Consider the following 19,408-nt stretch of genomic DNA (forward strand, 5'->3'; position numbering starts at 1 on the left):
TCTTCCCCAAGTCCTGGTCCTTCACTTCACCCCTGTCCTGCTTGTGCATTCTTGGCTGACTCTTGACCCCAGTGCCCAACCTCCCAGCCAGGCTCCCTGGTTTTATTTCAGCCTTGCCTGCTCCCCATGACAGCCTCCGCTCTCAGCAGCATTCTGATTACATATAATCCAATTTTCTGAATTTCACTGGAGCTTCTAGACACGCTCTCACCCTGCTCTGTCCTGTGGCTTCCCTGGTATACTCAAGCACTAGAATCTGATTCCTGATCGAGGAGTTTTAACTCCTATTGTTATTTACTTCCTGCCTTTTTCTCAAAAGCATGGTGTAGCTGTCATTCTCAGGCAGCCTCCAAAGCACACCTACTCCTCAAAATGCATTGACTGGAGTAGGATCCAATATAACAGAATTTCTTAAATTCATGGAATATTCTTCATCAATACTCCTGGCAGAAGTGTTTGTCTGGCTGCTTGTTCTTCTGGTTTGGCTTTTAAGCAGACACTGTCTCGGAGATGGATCAACACAAAATAGAGAAAAGTCCACCAGTACACATAAAAGCAAAATGGATATTGACACATTTCCATGAGCAGCAAGCATCTCATACCACAAGTGCAGCCTGCATTTTACTTAAACTCCCTTTTTTGTTGTATTTGCCCTCCAAACTATCTGAAAGCATGAAATAGCACAAAAAAATTTCATAGCCTACACTCAAAACAAATTTTTAATCCATCAAACCTATTGAATCGATTAAAAACATGCCGTGTCCACCTATAATACAATACAGGTGATCAGGTCCAAAGTACTCTGTGAGAGTCACCACTCAACTTTAGCTGAACAGACTTTGGGTCCATAAAATAATAAATGAGCACTGCATTTCACCTGATTCTAGACTTAGTCAAAAGGTATGCAATTGAGCAGCCAGCTTCATAATGAATAAATTTCCAACTGAGATTCTTATTGCCCATTCAGAAGTTGTATCCCAGTTACCAAAACAAGCATCCAGTGAACAATGATGATTTGAGTCCTAATTACCAACCACTCTGCTTCTTCTATAGCCATTTACACCCACAGAAATCAATGTATGACATGATAACTTTGAAGTGTTCAAACACATTTCCACTTTGAACAAATCTCTGAACAAGGAACTGGGCAGCAAATACATGCTCCTTTTACCCCTTCAAGAAGTACCAAAACAGCATTACATAGGTCAACCTGAAGGTCAGCCAGGATCCAGCAGGATGGAGAACCTTGGGAAAATTCAGTATGACTCAAATAAATGTTTTCTCTAACTGTTTCAGCTGGGATTATCTAAGACATGGTGTGTCAGTACTCCCCTGAGCAGGCTACTCAGGAAGAGAATCAAATCTTCACAGTTTACATTTACAGCTAGAATATATTTTTTTAATCTCCTTGGTACAGTAATACATTGGTGTCAGTTACCTTTTAGACTGTGATACACCTCTAAATAGGCATGCCACAGTAACATTACCGGATGCATGCTGCCTCAAACAATAATCCCACGGCTAATTTCATTGATATAAGTGGCTCTGGAAGAGAAGGAATATTTTACCTCATTTTGCTTCCAGTTCATTTCAGTTAGGGCCTGTAAAAAGTCTTAATGATCAGAGACTTTCAACTTGAAAAATACACATTCAACAGTGAACCACAACTAAATGACAGCATTACAATAATCTCAGAAATCTGAACACATTTCAGGAAGAGGGTTAGTAATCACTTAAAACTGCAAACTTCGGACATAAGACTCTTCCAGAAAGCAGGATTCTGCATAAGTAGGCTTCAAATCCCAGAATATTTATTATACAGAAAGATTTAAGAACAAGGCTTTGACTGTAAGTACATTTCCAAACTTATACATACAAAGATCTTTTTGAGTCTTCAGAACTCGTTAGTATTTAGTAAAGTTATCTAGCCATGTGAAGCACTTATTTTTTTAACCAAGTCTGAGTAGTTACTGAACTGTCATGCATGTCAAAACCTCCAAGTCACATTATATAAAAAAATAAAATACACATGTTATTAAAAGTAATCATCCTTCCTCATACCTTATAAAAATCCCCCAGTATTACCAGAAATTACACCTACCAGTCAATTATGTTGATTAAGTTTACAAGAATGACCAGCTAAACGTTTCACCACAGCAAATGTATTATTGGTTCTACAGTAACTGCCTGCATTTTCGCATCTACTGTAGGGAAGAACCGAAAAAAAAAATACCATTGACTCAATTAAAACATTTTTGTTACAGATGGTGATGATCTCAGTGGAACTCCAAAATGAATAAAATATTAGCATGAGAAACAGGATTTGCATCTCCACACAGATAGGAAAATTCAGTTTTATTGACAGCTACATATTTGGAAAGCAATAGAAAGCTCTCCTCCTCTGCTATTGCCCTGTCCACCATCCCCATTACTTCATCAGAATATTATTTTTAATCATTATTTACATACTTCTGCACAAAAGTCTTTATGCACATAATTTAAAAACAAATCAACCAGTATCACCAACTTCATCTCTTATTCCTGATCTTAACAGCTCCTACCTCTTACCTAGATAACCTAGCAAACAACTTCCTGAAAAGACCTGCCAGAACTTGTGTTTGCAGACCACTGGACGTGCTGTTATCCTATAGAAAGGTCACCTTTCAGTAATTTCAGTGCAAGACACTCAAATCACCTTGACTATTATGAACTGGTATGGAAAGACATGCCAAATACAATGCTTTATCCATCTGTACCCACATGTTTGCTGAGATCACTGATCATGTGTTACATTATGTGCCAAATGGAACCAAAGAACAAGAAACACGGACTACCAACTCTGGAGTAGTTAGCAGAAAGCTCACTATAAACTTCAAAGGAAGCAATAAGGCCTGGATGTAGGTTGACTGGGTTTGTTTAAAGTTTTTCAAGTAGTAAAGTTCAGACAAGACAGTGTAAAGGGACCCATTGACTTTTAGGAGACTTTTAGCCAGATGAGCCCTTAAGACAGCTTCACAAGACCTGAATGCCCAAATTTTGCACCTGAATCATTTTATATAGATTGGTCTCCATTGCTATGATAATTATTATTGATAGCTGGAAAAAAAAATTCCACAAGACATAAATCTTTCTCACTACAGTGTAACCAACTTAGATAGAGCCATACTGGACCTACTGATGTTGCTTTAAGAACAGAGGAAAGCGATGGAGGTTAAAGCCCAGCGTGAAATGCCTACTGCCCCCCATGAGAATGTATCTTGGTGATAAATTCAACAGTTCAAAGAAAAACTGTCCATCTTCACTGATACTAACTGTTGAATATAAGTCATTTGACACTGACATATAAGCCATTTGACTGGTCTACAACCAGTATTTGTTCTGCCCAAAATTGTCTTGAATATGTGCTTAAGAAAAAACAGTGGTGTATGGAATACAGTTGCAGTGTTATGAAAATATAAACAGCTACGCCACAGCAATCCAAAAAATATCTTCAAACTGCTTCTCTTCTGTAAAGCTGGCAAACATTAATTATAAATAACTAAATTTACAAAGAAGATTCTTTAATTTCTAAGGAAATTTTATACTAGCAATAATGGAAACCAGTTCCCTGGATCTCTTAACAAGTCCTTTAAGTTTTTTTAACAAACAGATACTGGATTAAATGAAGATTAACCAAGGCTGGCATCCCAAGACAAGAACATGCCTGGGGAGATAAGTACATGCACATAAGAAGCAAAGAAGTACAAAGTGATCAATTCTTTGCTGTGGCTTCCCAGAGTTCAAGCACTTGTAGTTTAGGAACTTTCTAAGCCAGATGCTTTTGGTGCATTGCGAAGCTCTCTTCGTCAATTTGTCATTTCAAACCTGCTTAAACCCATTTACATGTCTGACTGCACAGATTTCTGGGGCTGTAAAGTACATGATTTACTCAAATGCTGCCTCAGGAAATACTATCATTTAATTTACACCTGCTCCTAAAGAACTATCACTGGTTTGTTCCCTGACTTCATATTCTATGAAACAGAGCAAATTTCAGTTCCCTGTTTCCTCACAATGTTTGTGAATTTACATACATAAAAATATCTCCCTCCAATTACCTTTTTCCAAATCCATCTGATGAATTTCTCATTTTGAGGCAGTCTTTGCATGGCTAGACGCGTCATTCTTGCTTTCCTAAATACCTTTTTAGGCTCTACCGCATTATTTAACGTAACCTCAACTTAAATATTCTCCTTTTTTTCTCTGGTACATATATGTCAAAGAATGCAATAGTGATAAAATCACCAATGAACTATCAAGTAGTTAATCACCTTTAACAAATCTTACATAGTCAGTTTTAGATTCTAAAGCAGCAGGTGTCTAAATGCAACCTTACACACCAAAAAGCTACATAAAAGCTACTGGAGAGTCATTACAGTCCTGAAAAACCCTTCTTCTGAAAACAAAGTCTTAAATAGTTACATTGCATAGACAGATGTGGTATGTATTTAAAACACTTAAATTCTGTCACCACATATCAAAACACTAACTGAAAGAAACTAAGCCTCATTGCTTTTATTGCCGGTTTGTTTTTTTAAAGCTAAAAATGTCACCAGCAAAAATACAAATCTTGAAATAAGACAGCTGGCTGTCTTGATACACTTCCACTGATTATTGCAATTGCAAAACTCTGAAACTTGCAGTTCTTAGGCTAATAGTGTATTATAAGCAAGGACAACTCAACTGGTCTTTAAAGAAAAAAAAAACCCTCTGCTTGAAGCAGGCAAATAGCCACTGGAAGAACTTCAGTAAAAGGTCTCAGCTCTACTGTGACTGAAGTTAGTCTCTTGAATTAAAGAATCTGCAGCTGCTACTTCAAGTTCATTTCATGGGCACAGTCTGCTGCGTTATCTGCTACAGTATCTTAAAACAAATATCCAGAAAGAAAAACACATGATCCCAAAAGTTTGTCTTGCATGCAAACAAAGCAGAGAGGGAAGCTTGATAAGAACTGACAGAGAAATATTTTGGTAGAAAGTTACGAAGTATTTCAGTAGCATTACATAACAAATTACACAGACTTCCTACTCATTTATTAAAGTACTCATACATGGCAATGGCAGAAGGAACACACCAGAAGGAGAACAACATCCGTTAACTCTGTTTAGAGCCCCCCACACAGGAAGGCTTGCAAAACATCACATGTAAAGAATGCAGAAATCAAGTCTTCTGCTCTCCTGGCCTAAAAGTGGTTGCAATTATTATTTTATTTGTGAATAACTGGCCCTGGATTATTCACAAGCAAAAAGAAAAAAAAAAAGGAAACACTTCGCATATAATTTGGTCAATGCATAGATGCATAGTCCATCTCTAGGCCTCCTAGAAAACAGGCCAAGTTCTACAATCTCTTGGCATTTCTCTAGTTTTATCTCCAAGCATTCTTGTCTGCTGATTTCAGGTTCCTCATGGCAATGCCCCTTGCTTGTTCCAGTTCTGTAGTAAGACCATTTACCTCTTCCTTGCACTAGGGAAAAAAAAAAAAAATCCCACAAAACCAAAATCTAAAAAAAACCCAACTAATGCACATTAGTGAAACAATCTAATGCACAAGAACAGCTACAACTATTTCTCATTAATTTTTTCTTAAATTCACTTCAATCTACAAAGCTGTGAACATCAGCAAAGCAAAGTGGGAATAAATATATTCTGTCTAGACTTTGTTCTTTCTCTATAAATGAGTTTGCTTGTTACTGAAGCCAAATATAGAGCACATGAACGCACTGAAGATTATTTAGAAGGGTTCATATTTTACTTGCAATATATGACAAGTGGAATTCGTTACAGGAAAGGTTTCCAAAGCAAGTCCATGTTCAGTCTTTGTACTTCGCTATTATACTGCGGGTGCCAGAACACTCCAATGTAAGCAAGTCTGGCTTCCACTGGAATTGAACTCTCAGATGCTAACCTTGAGACTTGCAGAGATCCAGAAGATAGCTGGGGAAAAAATGCTGTTAGAAGTGTACTTTAACCATCTAAATTTACAGAATTTTAACTTTTTGCTTAATTGAGCAAGACCACTCATGTTTAAAGTACACGTTTAAATAGTTGGGAGAGAAAACAGAGCAAGTGTGTTCAACTCCTGCAGAGTAAGTGCTTGTCCTTGCTGCACAACTTCCTTTGCTTTCTTAAGTCACATTTTTCAGTAGATAAGATCAGCTCAGAGGAAGCAATAGAATACTATTTTGACTATAGATTTATATGAACATATGGACTTTTTGGAGTAAAATAAATATAATAAATCATTAGAAAATTCATTTCCCTGTAAAACATACAATGCTTGAGCAGAAATCTTACATGTTGAAGTCCTGAAAAATAAAAAAAAAGTAAAGTTGGAGGGTTTTATCTTAATTCCAAATAAAATTTGCATTTAACACCTGATGAATATGTCCTAGGACATTAGACATTCCTGAAAATGCAAGCAAATACATTGTTTAATTTGTACCCCAAGTTAATAGCATTTCCTAGTATAAAGCCAAAGGAAAAAATTTAAAACACTTTTATACACCACTGACACAGCCTTGTGGGAAAATAAATGCAATGCTCTGAATGGGGTCCCAACACTGTGCCTTAGAGATGCACAGCTTGTGAATCCTCAAGTTCAGACACCTGCTATCAGACACAGCCAAGTTATCTAATTTAATCCATCTATTTAAAAATTAAATTTACAATTAACAATGGTACTTTTCATTCCAATCCTATCATAAAACCATTCCAAACCCTTACAGGCCCTGGAATAAATTTCTAGTTTCCAGACTGAATCTATGCATAAGAATCCTTCGCTTTTGTCCAAGAAACCTGTAACTCCCCTCATACAGTACTCAATCCAGAGACCTTATCAGCCCATCCTAGTTATCCTTCTATGCATCTGCTCCAATTTGAATGCATTCCTAATGAATCATTCCTAAGTACAAGAAACTGAGCTTAGTCAGTATTTCAGAGGAGACCTTACCAGCTCCTTGTATAAGAATATTAATACTTTCTTACCTCCATCAGGAATCTTTTTCCTTCTAGACACCATCCTCGGATATGTTTCAAGAAACTTCCTCCAGTCAGAAGAGTGATCATTATCATTATGTGCTAATCATTATCTGATGTGCTAAATTATCATTATCAAGCTATCGACCTGTAGTGAAAATGCTGCTCAGTCATTAACAATTATACACTACTTACGACATGAAAACATATCTACCACATGGAACTGGTAGAGTCTGCAGAATTAATTATACATTTTTTTAACTGAAATCCAAGATCACATATTTTCAATTTTTGAAACCTTCACACTATTCTAAGAGAAAAATATCGTCTCCATACCAATACAGTTACAGAACTTTGGTCCTGATTTTGAAAAAGCATTTACAGTTTATGCAACTTCAGACTGGAAGCATTCCCATCACATTTAGTGGATGTCCTTAGAAAACTAAAACCACCCTTAACACTTTGCTGGACTTAATGAGTTAATATTTCAATGTGAAACCTGCAAAAAACCCTCAAGGCTCTTTTGCATTTAACTACCTCAGTCTCCTCTGAACACTGAAAGCTTTAAATTGCAAAAAATAAGTATTTTGCGTATTTGTTCTCTCTTTGAGTAGGCATACTAAGCTGCAAGAGCTAAGCATGCGTCCTGGGCTTCCGGCATTGAGGTAGAGCTCTGCCCAGTGCCTTCACACATTTACAGATGAGAAGTCTTATTTTCCGCTCTTCTCCCGATGCCTTCCAAGTGCAAATCACTAACAAGAGTGATCACGTGTGACCATATGCTAAATTAAGTTCGCCCAGGAGACTTCATTCATCGGTTCCCCGGAAACTGGCGATTAAGCCTACCTACTTGCAAGGAGATGCCGTTTAATTCAAAACCACAGAGTTTATTTTTAAAAAATGAAACCGGAAAAAAGAATTAACATAATCATAAAGCCATTTTTCTTAGTAGACTACAACAAAGGCGGAGGCTTTAAGATCACGCCCGACCTGTTAATTTCACATTAAAAGTGCTAAACACCCGGTGCTGCTCCGCAGCAACCTGTACTACAGTCCGTCTCCAAACACACCTTCTGTTAATTTGTGACACTGCATATTCTACTGCTCAAGACCTAAGAAAGCCACCGCTGTAGAAGCTATTTATTCTGCCTTCCAGGTACTTCATAAATATTAAATAAGAACAGATATGAGCTGCTACACAGAAACTTTACAACTCGGTGGGAAGCTGCCCCATAGGTCACGCAGGAGCGCGGAGGGGACCCCGATCCTTCTCAGCGGCGGCGGGAGCAGCACCCCATCCCGGATCCCGGAGAGCCGCTCGGCCCGGGCACACGCCTTGCCCCGGGGGCTCCGGCGAGGCAGCGCCGTGGGCCCCCCGTCCTTGCTCGCTGCAGGCAGGGCAGCAGCGCTGCACGGCGGAGCGGCCGCTTCACCTGCGCGGAGGGTGCGCGCAGCCCGACCCCGGAGGACTCCCACCACCGCTCTGCCCACCGCGGCCTCCTCCCACGGGCAGGGGAGCAGCGGAGGGCGGCCTCAGCCTGGGTAACACGGCGGCGGGACCCGCGCAAACTTCCCAGCGGCGCGGCACGCCCTTACCTTGATGATGCTGCTCCTCCGCGGGGTGGCCTTGGCCGCCTCCAGCAGGCAGGCGTCGGGGTCGGGCGCTGCCGCTGGCCCCAGGCTGCCGCCGGGGAAGCGCTCCGCGGTACCCACGGCCGAAACGCCGCTGCGGCGCTCCCGCCTCTTGCCCCCGGCTACCGCCGGAGCGTCCAGCGATGCCACCTCGGGCTCCTCTTCGGCACGGCAAGCGGCGTCGGGAGGAGCACGGCCCGCCGCTGGCTGCTCTCTGCTGCCGGCAGCCTCTGCCATCGCCCCGCTGAGCGGTGTCAACTTCTCCGGGGCGCTGGGAGGGCGGGGGAGTCACACGGACAGAGGAACGGACGGCGTCCCGCGGCGCTCCTCTCACGGCACGGCGGCGGCAGCGCCAACTTTCCCCGGAGGAGCCATGTCCGCCGCCGGGGCGGAAGGTACCACGCAGGGCCCCTCGGTGCTAGAGGAGCGGGGCGAGGGACGCGGAGAACGCGCAGGAAGTGCAGCCACAGCCCCGCGCTGTTGTGACAGGAGCCGGGCTTGTGTTGACGGGCGGCGCTGACGGACGGCGAGCTCGGCCAATCGGCGGCGCGACCGCCCCCCGGCGGCGCAGCGGCAGCCAATGGCCTTGCGGAGGGGCGTGCCCGCGGGACGCCTGGACGAGCGGTCGGGGCGGTGCGCGGGGGGCGGCTGGGGCGGTGTAGGAGGACTTGTAACACCTGGTTGACTACGCCACGACCTTGGCCAGGAGGGCCTGTGGGGGATCGTGCTGTCGGTCGAGAGCTTTCGTGTGCCGGGGCAGCCGCGGAATGCTTCCCCGCGCGTGTTTTAGGCAGGTGTGGGCTGCCGCTGTGCCAGGGTAAAAGCAGCGTGCGGAAGAGGTGACAGGTTAAACCCCCTGCAGCCCGCGTAGCCCTCAAGCGGATCACCGTGGTAGGAGCAGATACGCTGCCAGCGCCGGCCGTGGGCGCTGCGGGCGTAAGGGGTAGCAACCTTAAGTTTCCTGACGGCGGGCCAGCAGAGTGGGTGCGAGGAGTAAGGGAGAGCTTGCAAAAGACGGCGAAGACTCACGGTGGGATTCCTCCGCCTCTTAAAACCGAGCCGAAAGCGAAGAAGGTTGTGTGGGGCTGGGGCTCCGCCGCTCGCTCGGCTCTCGGCCGCCGGCCCGGGGCGGTCCCGCTCCCGCCCTGCCCTCACGGCCCCGGCCCGGCGGGCGCTGGCAGGGCCGACACCGCCCCCTGGCGGCGCGGCCGGGCCCCGCTCGGTGCCGGCGCGGGGCTCCAGCGGGGATCAGGAGCCGCCCGGGAACGGCCGGAGTCATTTGGAAGAGTTCGTGCGAGCGTGGTGCTGTCCCTTGCAATTCCTCAGAGGGTATTTAGTTATAATGAGATTATCCACGTGGAGATCTCGGGAAAGGTGGGGTGAAGGGGAGTGCAGCAAGGGTGAAAGCCCAGGAAAGAGATTATACAGTGAGATGGAAAATAGGACGGGTAGGGCTGGGCAAGCTGGGAGTCACTGGGGATCTAAGACTATTCAAAATTACAGTTAGCGGCTTTAGAGGCAGTAAGAGTCTGTGGGAATATTACTTTCTGATTATTATTCCCTAATTAATGTGTTTGGCAAGTATTGGCAGTCACTTATTATGGAAGAAAATACGAGAGAACTTCCTTACCTAAACCAGTTACTAGCTACTAGCAAATGCCTGGCTACAGGGCATAATTGCTACTTAAAGGATGTGAAATTTATATATGTATACACATAATCAATATATAAATTTAGAATTCCATGTTTAAAAAGGTCTAGAGCTTCTGTCAAGGGTATTGAGGCATTTATCATACCCAACACAAAGAAATCCTAAGTGAGGGACAGATCTAGATACCACCGAGCTTTTTTTCATTAACTTCTTTCTAAATCTTATGCAAAAAATGTCAAAATACATGTATACCACAGTTATTTTGCTTCATTTCGGTGAAAAATGTCACAAAATTAGCAACACTAAAAGCAGATAGAAAATATTCACCTCGAAGAAATGTTTATGTTAAACAATACTGGAGAGAAAAGACTGTAAGGGAATGAAGGGCTTAACCCCAGCCTGCACTGTACAAGAGAGAGAGCATCATACAAAGTCACTGCAACAAAGAGGGGGGAGAAAACCCCAAACCAACAAAAAAATACTTACTACATATCCCCATACTACCACACAGGCTTACCTAAGAAGACTAAATTAAAGACAACAGAGAAGAAAATTACCATGCAGTCTTTTAATAGAGGGAATTACTGCTCCATGTAGAAATATGTTCAAGATCTTTCTTGTATTTTGTAAAATCATACGAAGTTTAATCATTGGTTTAATTATTTGGGAACAACACAGTGCTGTCGTAGCTGAAGTCTATATCTGCCAGAAACTCTGCAGCATGTTGCAAAGACAGATGCGTTATAATGTATTAAAGAACTTTATCCTTTCTGGGATATGTTTTGCACATTTAACATTAGAGAGAGATTTATTGTTAAATGAATTGTCTTCTGACATCAAAGGTTTAAAACTTTTTAATTCTCTCCTTATGTTACAACCTTTGACACCTGAAGTTTTTAACTGGAAAAAGTCTATAGGGAACCTATAAATTTTAAGTTTCATAAACATCAAACCTACAGGGAACACTGAAGAAATTGTATTTTTGGTCTGTTTGTCCACAAGATGCAGAGGTTTTAGAATTATGTATGGTACAGCTAAGTGAGGGTTTAGTTAAGTTCTTCTCTAGAAGAGAATAAAAGGTTGTCTGTTTTTCTGACTGTGCATCTCTAGATGCTTCTGAGGCATATATCTGCTTTTCTTTCTGGAGAACCATGAATTATGAGGGAAAAGAGCAATTTGTTTTGATACTTCCTAATGTCTAACAAAAAAGAGTTGACAAAAGGAAGCTTTACAGTAAAAGTGCTTGCATAGAAAGTTTAAAAAAAAGCAAGATTGGTTGTGATAAGTGCATATAACAGGTTCTGTGTTCAGTTTCAAGAAGGTCTGATGCAGTCCCCTGTGGAAAGACACAGCTGTGTTGTCTGCACCTATTTCAGATAGGAACAGATTTTCGAGAAGTCAAGGAGTTCACTCAAACTAAGAAAGGTATGATAGATAAAAGCATCTCTGTTTGTCTGAACATAAGTCAGCAAGTGCCTGCAATATCTATTTTAATGTGGATTTTTTTTTTTTTTACACACATCTTACTCCATCTCCATCCGTAAGGCAAATGATTGTTCCTCAGTGGGCGTAGTTTGTATCATAAACCAGCTGAAAATACAGTTGTCTTGGAGCTGTGCTGAAGCATAGCTTACATAAGCCAGTACTTGCACCTAGACATTGCATTTTGGGAAGCTCTTAAAATTAAGTGTTCTGCTGGGAGCCAAAAGTGGTTCTCCTGTATCAATTGAACAGAGCTGATGAAGTGTGAAAACTGACGTATTTTCCTGTGTGATGAACATCTAATTCGCAAGGCAAGGAACGCAGTGGGGAAAAAAAGTTTTAATTTCTTCAAGTATGCATTCACACTGATAGCAAATCATAACTAATTTTAGCATTGATGAGACTAAGGCAAAGCTATTGATGAGAATATGTTTTGCTAGGTACATCTTAAAGAAGTAATTTTTTTAAGTCTTAGTGGTTATTGTGTCTGCATTAGTACATCATGAACCTGATATTATAAAACAATAAAAAAATAATTATTTATTTATAAAGATACATACTTGTTGCTAAGTTTCACTCATATTTTGGCAAAGCAACCCCAAGTCATATTTGGCTTTAAAACTATAATGAAGCTTTTAGGCTGGGAAATAAAATGCAAATTCAAATCAGTGTAAAGAAAATGTAGTTAAATCTTGATTTTAAAATATACTGCATATGCGTTCAATTTTGATTTATTTAAATATATTTACACACACATTGATTCAATGCCTCCTTTTGTTTTGTTAATTCTTGTTTTCTCTTACCTCCTACGTCTTTGAGAAAGTTTCACTATACTTACACATCATGTTGTATTTTCTAGGTAGTGTAAATGTTGTGTCTGCTCTAACTTAACAATAGGGACTTCTGTGATATGCCTCTATCTTAATGATGTTCTTGTTCAACTGAAGTCACTGATGAATTCTTTTCACTGTCTGCTGATACTTTCAGGCAAATCCAGTGTTTTTAATAATTAAAATGCTGTGGTTATAGACGATTCCTGCAAATTCCTAGTTCTGAGGAATAATCCTTTCTTTTAGGAGTATTGTTCTCCCTAAACAGATACGCTAATTAAGTGTGAGAAATGGTAAAATCAGGACCTCAAATTAGATCATATTTAATCCTATTTCACAGCCTCTGTTTACTATATAGACACAGGATCAAGCCTGAGTGAAGCCCAGGTTAGGTAAAGCCTAGAATGAAAAGGGGGGTAAAATCTGAGAGAGATTCTGTAAACAGTCACAGCAGGTAGCAACAATTTTGTCGATTTCCTGATATGAAAGTGATTCTTCCACCAAATTTGGCACCAGGTATAAAGAAGAAAGTAACATTAGAATCTTTTTAATGGAGAATGGTAAAATGTGTTATTTAGTTTTGTAAATAACTAAACTTTTTTTTTTCCAATCTGATTTTCAAAGGTAGACGTTTGCCAAGAATTCATTCCACTTACATGAAGATTCACATCGTAAGTACACTCATCTTCAGAATTTTGGCCAAAGTGATTGAAATTCGAGAAGTTAACAGGTAACTGAAAATGAGGTTTTTAATGGGCAGCCTGAGATAATTCCAGAATTCATGCTACAGTCTAGATAAAACAGAGTTTATTCATTTGTTCAACCAGTGAAGCTTTCTCAAGTTGCCCATGTTTAGTTGCTAGTTGCTTTGTTTTTAGGGAGGGAAGAGAAGGCATGTCATATACATTATATTGCAATTGGTTTGAGGATTTAAAGAAGTCTTAAAGATTAATTCTTATTCAAGTCTAATAATAATAATAATAATAATAATAATAATAATAATAATAATAATGACTCTTGTTTAAGGTAGGTGGTAATTCCACTTAATGAGAACATTTACCAATGTCTGTCTTTCACAGAGTTCTTTTTAATTCCTCTGATCATTGCTTTTAGTATTTCTTCAGCTGTGATACATACATAGAAATTTAATTGTAGTTGTTGCTAACTTTCAAGCTATGTGAACTTGTTAACTACTGTTAGAGTATGTTAGAGTTAACTACTAAAGAGTATAATCCAATAGATGTATTTCATTTCCTCCATTCTTTGGTAATTACTTAGGAATAGGTTCAAGTGTACTGTGTACCTTGCTAGCTCAATGGATATATTCAGTGTTAGAAAGGTACATGGCACCATGGCTCCCACACACTTACCTGCAATTTTTTGGGTTCATTTGGCTTATAATGAACTGCACAGTTGCTGGGGAAGCAGCATTAGTTTTAAATGATACCTATTAGCCAGAAATTCTTACTGAGGATGGAAAGTATTCTAGTTCAAAAGCTACTCTTACAGTCTCTAATCTGGCCACCTCAGAAGGAAATTGCTACCAACATCAGCAGGAGTCAAATATTCATATCTACTTTGTAGTTAAAGAGTTTGGAGAAAATCTGGTTGGTACGCCAAGAATGGAAGTTAGGCTATTCTTCTGCCTGTTAATCAGACATACAACCTTCCTCCTAACGTGCTCTGTGAAAGATTTTTGCATTGCTTAACTAGTTTTGGACCTAAATTAATCATGAGCCTCCTGGTCCACTGAGGTGCTATGCAGTAGCCTAACCACCAGGAGAAAAGAATTCATTTAAATTCTTTTTGAGGAGTCCTGACAAGGACGTGAGGGAAAGTATCAAATAATCCAATAGGAGTAGGTCTATGTGGGGAGAGTATTGGTGATGAGACTCGGAAATCCATTCCATTGGCACTTCTAGTGGAGGTACAGGTCCATTCCCATGGATAGAAAAGCTGCACATTGCAGAAGAGAACAATAGCTCATGGTTTCAACTGAGAGGCCAGTTTGCACTCAAAAACTACTCTGTGATGTGAACCAAGTAGGTAAGTTAGGATGATCAGGAGATTTGCTTCAAAACTGCCCCTTGATCAAAAAAAAATGCTAAACCAGATGCACCCAAAGCAAGTAAGTGTTAAAAGTACATTGCTGTCTTTACATTGCCTGTGCCTGACTGGCCTCACAAGGAAAGAGTGGAAAGAGCTATACCCACATTTGCCTCATTTCAAAGAAGGCTGGTTTCCTGTGAAAAAAAAGGCAAGACAGTGTTTCCCAGCAATATTTCTGGCAGCTTCTACACTGACTTAGAGTTAGTATATGCAGAGGACAAGATACCCTGTAAAGTTTTTCTTTTTAAACTGAAACTAAAATTATATGCAAGCTGGTCTAGTCCTTGATACCACTTCTAAGCACAGGGTTACATGAATTTGTAAACTGCTAAAAACATTAATGTTTGGTTCTTTTTCTTGTGTGCAAATTTGGCCCCTCTTTCTCAATTCATTAGAAAAAATAACCTCTAAAAAAAAAAAGCAATCTGATTATAAACACAAGCTAATTCTCAAAATAACTTAAATTCCTCTGGTATTAATTGAACAGGATTTAAAGAAGATGAAAAATATTTTCCATCGGGGATGAAGTATATTTAATCTTTTATTGCAAAAGCTCGTGTTCCTTAATGTCAGGTTAGAAGGATGTGGAAAAACAGTGCCTAATGACTAATCTAAGTAAGCATATTTTCCTGAAATTTGCCACTGTGGGAGTATAACATGCATAAATTGGAAGAATTGTTAACCACTGTTTTTCTGTGTCTTTTCTGAGTGGGGTTATATCATCTGTTGTTTAAAATCTATACCCTATCCTAACTCCCACTGTGCCTTACAGCAGGGTTAGCAAATCTGAAGCATTCTGCAAACACAAGTCCAGGAGTGTTTTATTCCCAAATACAGAAATTTACAGACTAATCAATAATAAAATATGTTGAGCAAACTTAGAAAGTCCCCTGTTTACTTTGTGGTTTGGAATAATCCTTTAATTCTAACCAGCTACTCTCTTTTTAGCTCATCTTACATGCTACAGTCAGACTTGGTAGCAAGATTTGGGAGATTCAAGTGTATAAACGCTTCAGGCTATGCAGATGTCAAAAGGCAGCAGACCTTTACTCATATATACCCTGCAAGTTTGATGTTCAAAGATGCCAAGAATGTTTTATGAGCATTTTATTATACTCAGTGAGCCATACTTGAACACTACACTTTTCAAAGGTTTGTGATTTCAGGGAGGATAGGAAAAAAATATAAGGAAGAATGGAAGAGTGATGTCTCTTGTTTTGTAAATCCCGAGGTCCATAGTGTAGGCCAAAATTTACACTGGATTATTTCCTATGAGCCATTGCAAATAAAACAAATTGAATTTAAATTACATATTTGTCCAAATACTTAAACCCCCTTGATCTGAATGGAAAGCAAAAGGTAAAAAACATTTCAGAGCTCACAGATGCTCTGACTGTATGCTACAAAATGCAGGAAAAAGAGTGAATTGCAAATTGAGCAAAATAAAAGAGAAACAAAGCATAAAAATCCTGTAATCACTCACATAGGCAAGATAAGTAATCTCATAAAGCTGGATTCTAACTGAAACATTAATATGTAAAAACCTCTTCAAATTCAGTGTTAAGTAGGGAAAGATTAGAAATCCATTTTAAAAATCAATGTTTTGAGTTCTTGTTTTTCCTATGTATCTAATAATTGTTTTTAAATAAGGGGGACAGAGACAAGAGGAGGTGAGCAGGAGTGTTGTTAGGGCAACTGGAAACAAAGTAGGAGCTAGAGACAAAGGTTAGAGAGAACAGTGGAAACTGGAGTGAGAAGTCACAGCTCATAGAGAAGAGAGAAGTGCCCAACCCAAGAAAGGAAATGTTGTGGGAAAAGGGTCTGCAATATGGAAATGTCATATAAGAGAATACACCCATTTGAATAAAGGGAAAACTTACCAGAAATTAGTCAATTCCTTCTGCATTTTTCACATAGCACTGACCATAACTCTACACTGAGGAACTTTTTAGGTGACCACCATCAGTGCTTCTAAGCATCGTTAACTCCCTCAAGAGGTCTCCTCCAAGTCCTTGAATACGTAAGAGCTCTTAGGTTTTTCAGTTTGGGCTCAGAGTGTAGAGAACACATTCACAAGCTCATAAGAAAAATTAGTGTGTACATCTTTTTAAGATAGAGATTTTTGTTTTTTCTTTCAATACAGTTGTGTGTGCAACAGAGACAGAAGCCAATCTTCTAGTAACATCCTAAGAGACATTTCTATGAACTTCAGAGCAGGAAGTAATCTTTCATCAGGTACACTTTCTGACAAGGATATATCAATGCATATATTTCCATGAATGGATATTAACAGGCTGGTGGGAAAACTAGCATTGTTTTCCACAGATAAAAATAATAGAAGAAGAAAAGGTAGCATGTCTTTTCAAGGTCAGTGAATCAGTGAAATAGCAATTTGTTTTAAGGCCCATGTATTACTCATAAAATCATACTTGTCTTTTTCTGCCTGGAGAATTCTTTTCCTCCTCCCAATTCATTTTTTCTTCCTATTTTTCTCTCTTGGTTTTTCTTCAGTTTATTTTTCCTCACTTAACCTCTGACTTTATCTGATGCTAAAAAAAGGACAAAAGGCAAAAGCCTACAGGAACCAGCATAGTCAGACTCTTGTCTTTTACTGGCATTTTACTGTCCAGCACTGCCTTTTAATTTGTGGGAGAGAGCAGCATTTCATGCTGTATATATTGCTGACATGTGGAATCAGGAAAAACAGTCACACTCCTGACTTCTTTGAGAGTGGCTCCCTCAGCCAGGAAACAATTCCCTTAATGAAGCAGACATGTAATACCATGGCAGCCCAGTAGCCTTTGTTGTATTCAAATCTTGTATGCATGGCAGTGTTTTTTACCTCTACTCATAACCTTGGTACATTTATAGGTGTGTTGAATTTTCAGGTTTTAAATCATCACAGTAAAAAATAGCTCAATCATTCTTATTTATTGCAAAAGTCCCATTTTTGTCACAGCAATCTTATTTTAAATGTAAATGTCCCAGATTTGGGTTTCTTAGGAAGGAGGAGGTATAATGTAGAAGATACAACAATTAAAACTATATAAAATAGACTTTCATGTCTCTGAGAGTTTGTTTACTCTTTCAGCTGTTCTCACTTTAAATTCACCAAATCAAGATATGAAGCACATGAAAGGCTTGGGCTATTCTGCCTTTCACATCATTAAAATGTAGTGCTGTTCTCAGGATAAGCTTTGTTGCTCTCTGATAAATATTCATAAAAGTCAGTGAATGCAATTCAGCAGAGTTCTGTAATCTCACAAAATAAGTACTTCGAAAAAATCCTATCAGCTCTGCTAAAATTGCCTGTACTTTTATACAGTTTCCTCAGGTAAAAAAAAACCAAAAACCAATAATAAGAGTTAAGCATTATATTACAGGCAATATATTACATTATATCACATATTACAGGCACAGAATTATTAGAGACCTTTCTAGGATTTGGTTTTTTATTCTCTGTGATAACAGTAACATTGCAGAAGCTGATAGGTGTTGAAGCAACACCAAAAAATTAAGGAGCAGTCTAGGGTCCCATAAGGACTGCAGCTCTGGGGTCTGCCTCAAGGAAGAGTTAGATGAGGTGAAGGGCTGTTTGGTTAGGTGGGATGGGTATAATTTGCATAAAGCAAAATACAAATATTTGAATTCAACTAAAATATAATGTAGACATTGTCAACATACTCTTCCTTGAAGTCTTTATTTTAAAGTACCGAAAAAACGCAAACCATGAGAGTAATGATAGTACTGATCCTGACAATTGAGCTGCAGTGACTTAGACTGTACATGTTTGATCACTTTGAAAAACAGTTTTCCCACTGGCATGGTTCTCTCAGCACACACATGCTGCATACCAGCTCCTGCTGTCATCAGTCAAGGATTTTTATCAGACTGTACCTTCATGCCTGCATTGATTATGAGTTTGGCATTTGAATCACTCTTTTTTCTAGACCTGTTTAATACCAGAGATATTCTAAGGGCAAAACGCTTTTGCAGACAGGATGAAATTATGGAACAAGAGAGCAGGTCGTAGTGTTGTTCAGTAAATGACCACAGAAGTACACTTGACACAAACATTATTATTGGTGCTTCTCCTCCAGTTCAGTAAGGGTGGAAAAAAGGGTATTTTGAGTTGGAGTATTTTGGGGAGTGGTCATCAAGGTATTCTTTTCTAGCTCTCTCCAGCAGCCCCCAAATATTATCTCTAAACTCATCTAGGACCCACGGCTGTTCTCAAGCTAATCTGCCTACTCAAGGGTCTTTTGGGAATCCTAGGAAGAGTCTTTGAGTTGAGAGAAGGACTTTTACTTCACATTGATAGCTGTTAAGTCTAAACTATGTTTTGACCCCCATCAAGTATAGCCTGGTGACACAGGTAAATGACTCCCCAGGCATTTTCGTATTTCTCCCACAGAGGCCAGATGAAATGCGTAACCCTATTTTCCTTCCTGTTTCACACCCTAGTTGGGAAGATAAAAACCCAGCTGGGATTTGCCTCCTGCCTCCCCAGGTGATGGGGAAATTGCTGGAGGGAGGTTCCTGGGCTGACTCAGAGCTTCAAAGCACGGTTCCGAAGGGTGGTACCAGCACACTCCTCAGAGCTACTACCCCGGGGAGCCAGCCAGGACCACCCGCTGTTGTTGCGCGGAGGCTGCTGGTGTCACGGTACCCGCGGTACCCCGGGGGAGCG

General features: G+C 40.1%; 1 protein-coding gene across 1 annotated transcript in view; it reads right to left on the minus strand.

Annotated features, from left to right (window-relative positions):
* Nucleotides 1–9,147, minus strand: part of PLCL1 (phospholipase C like 1 (inactive)) — a 179,312-nt gene extending 170,165 nt beyond the window's left edge. Inside the window, exon 1 of the mRNA XM_058840106.1 lies at nt 8,611–9,147. Within this exon, the coding sequence (XP_058696089.1) occupies nt 8,611–8,883 (273 nt within the window). The 5' untranslated portion in view covers nt 8,884–9,147. The remainder of the gene's footprint in view (nt 1–8,610) is intronic.
* Between the last annotated feature and the right edge of the window lie 10,261 nt (nt 9,148–19,408).

This window comes from Poecile atricapillus, chromosome 5, assembly GCF_030490865.1.
Source record: "Poecile atricapillus isolate bPoeAtr1 chromosome 5, bPoeAtr1.hap1, whole genome shotgun sequence".
NCBI lineage: Eukaryota > Metazoa > Chordata > Aves > Passeriformes > Paridae > Poecile > Poecile atricapillus.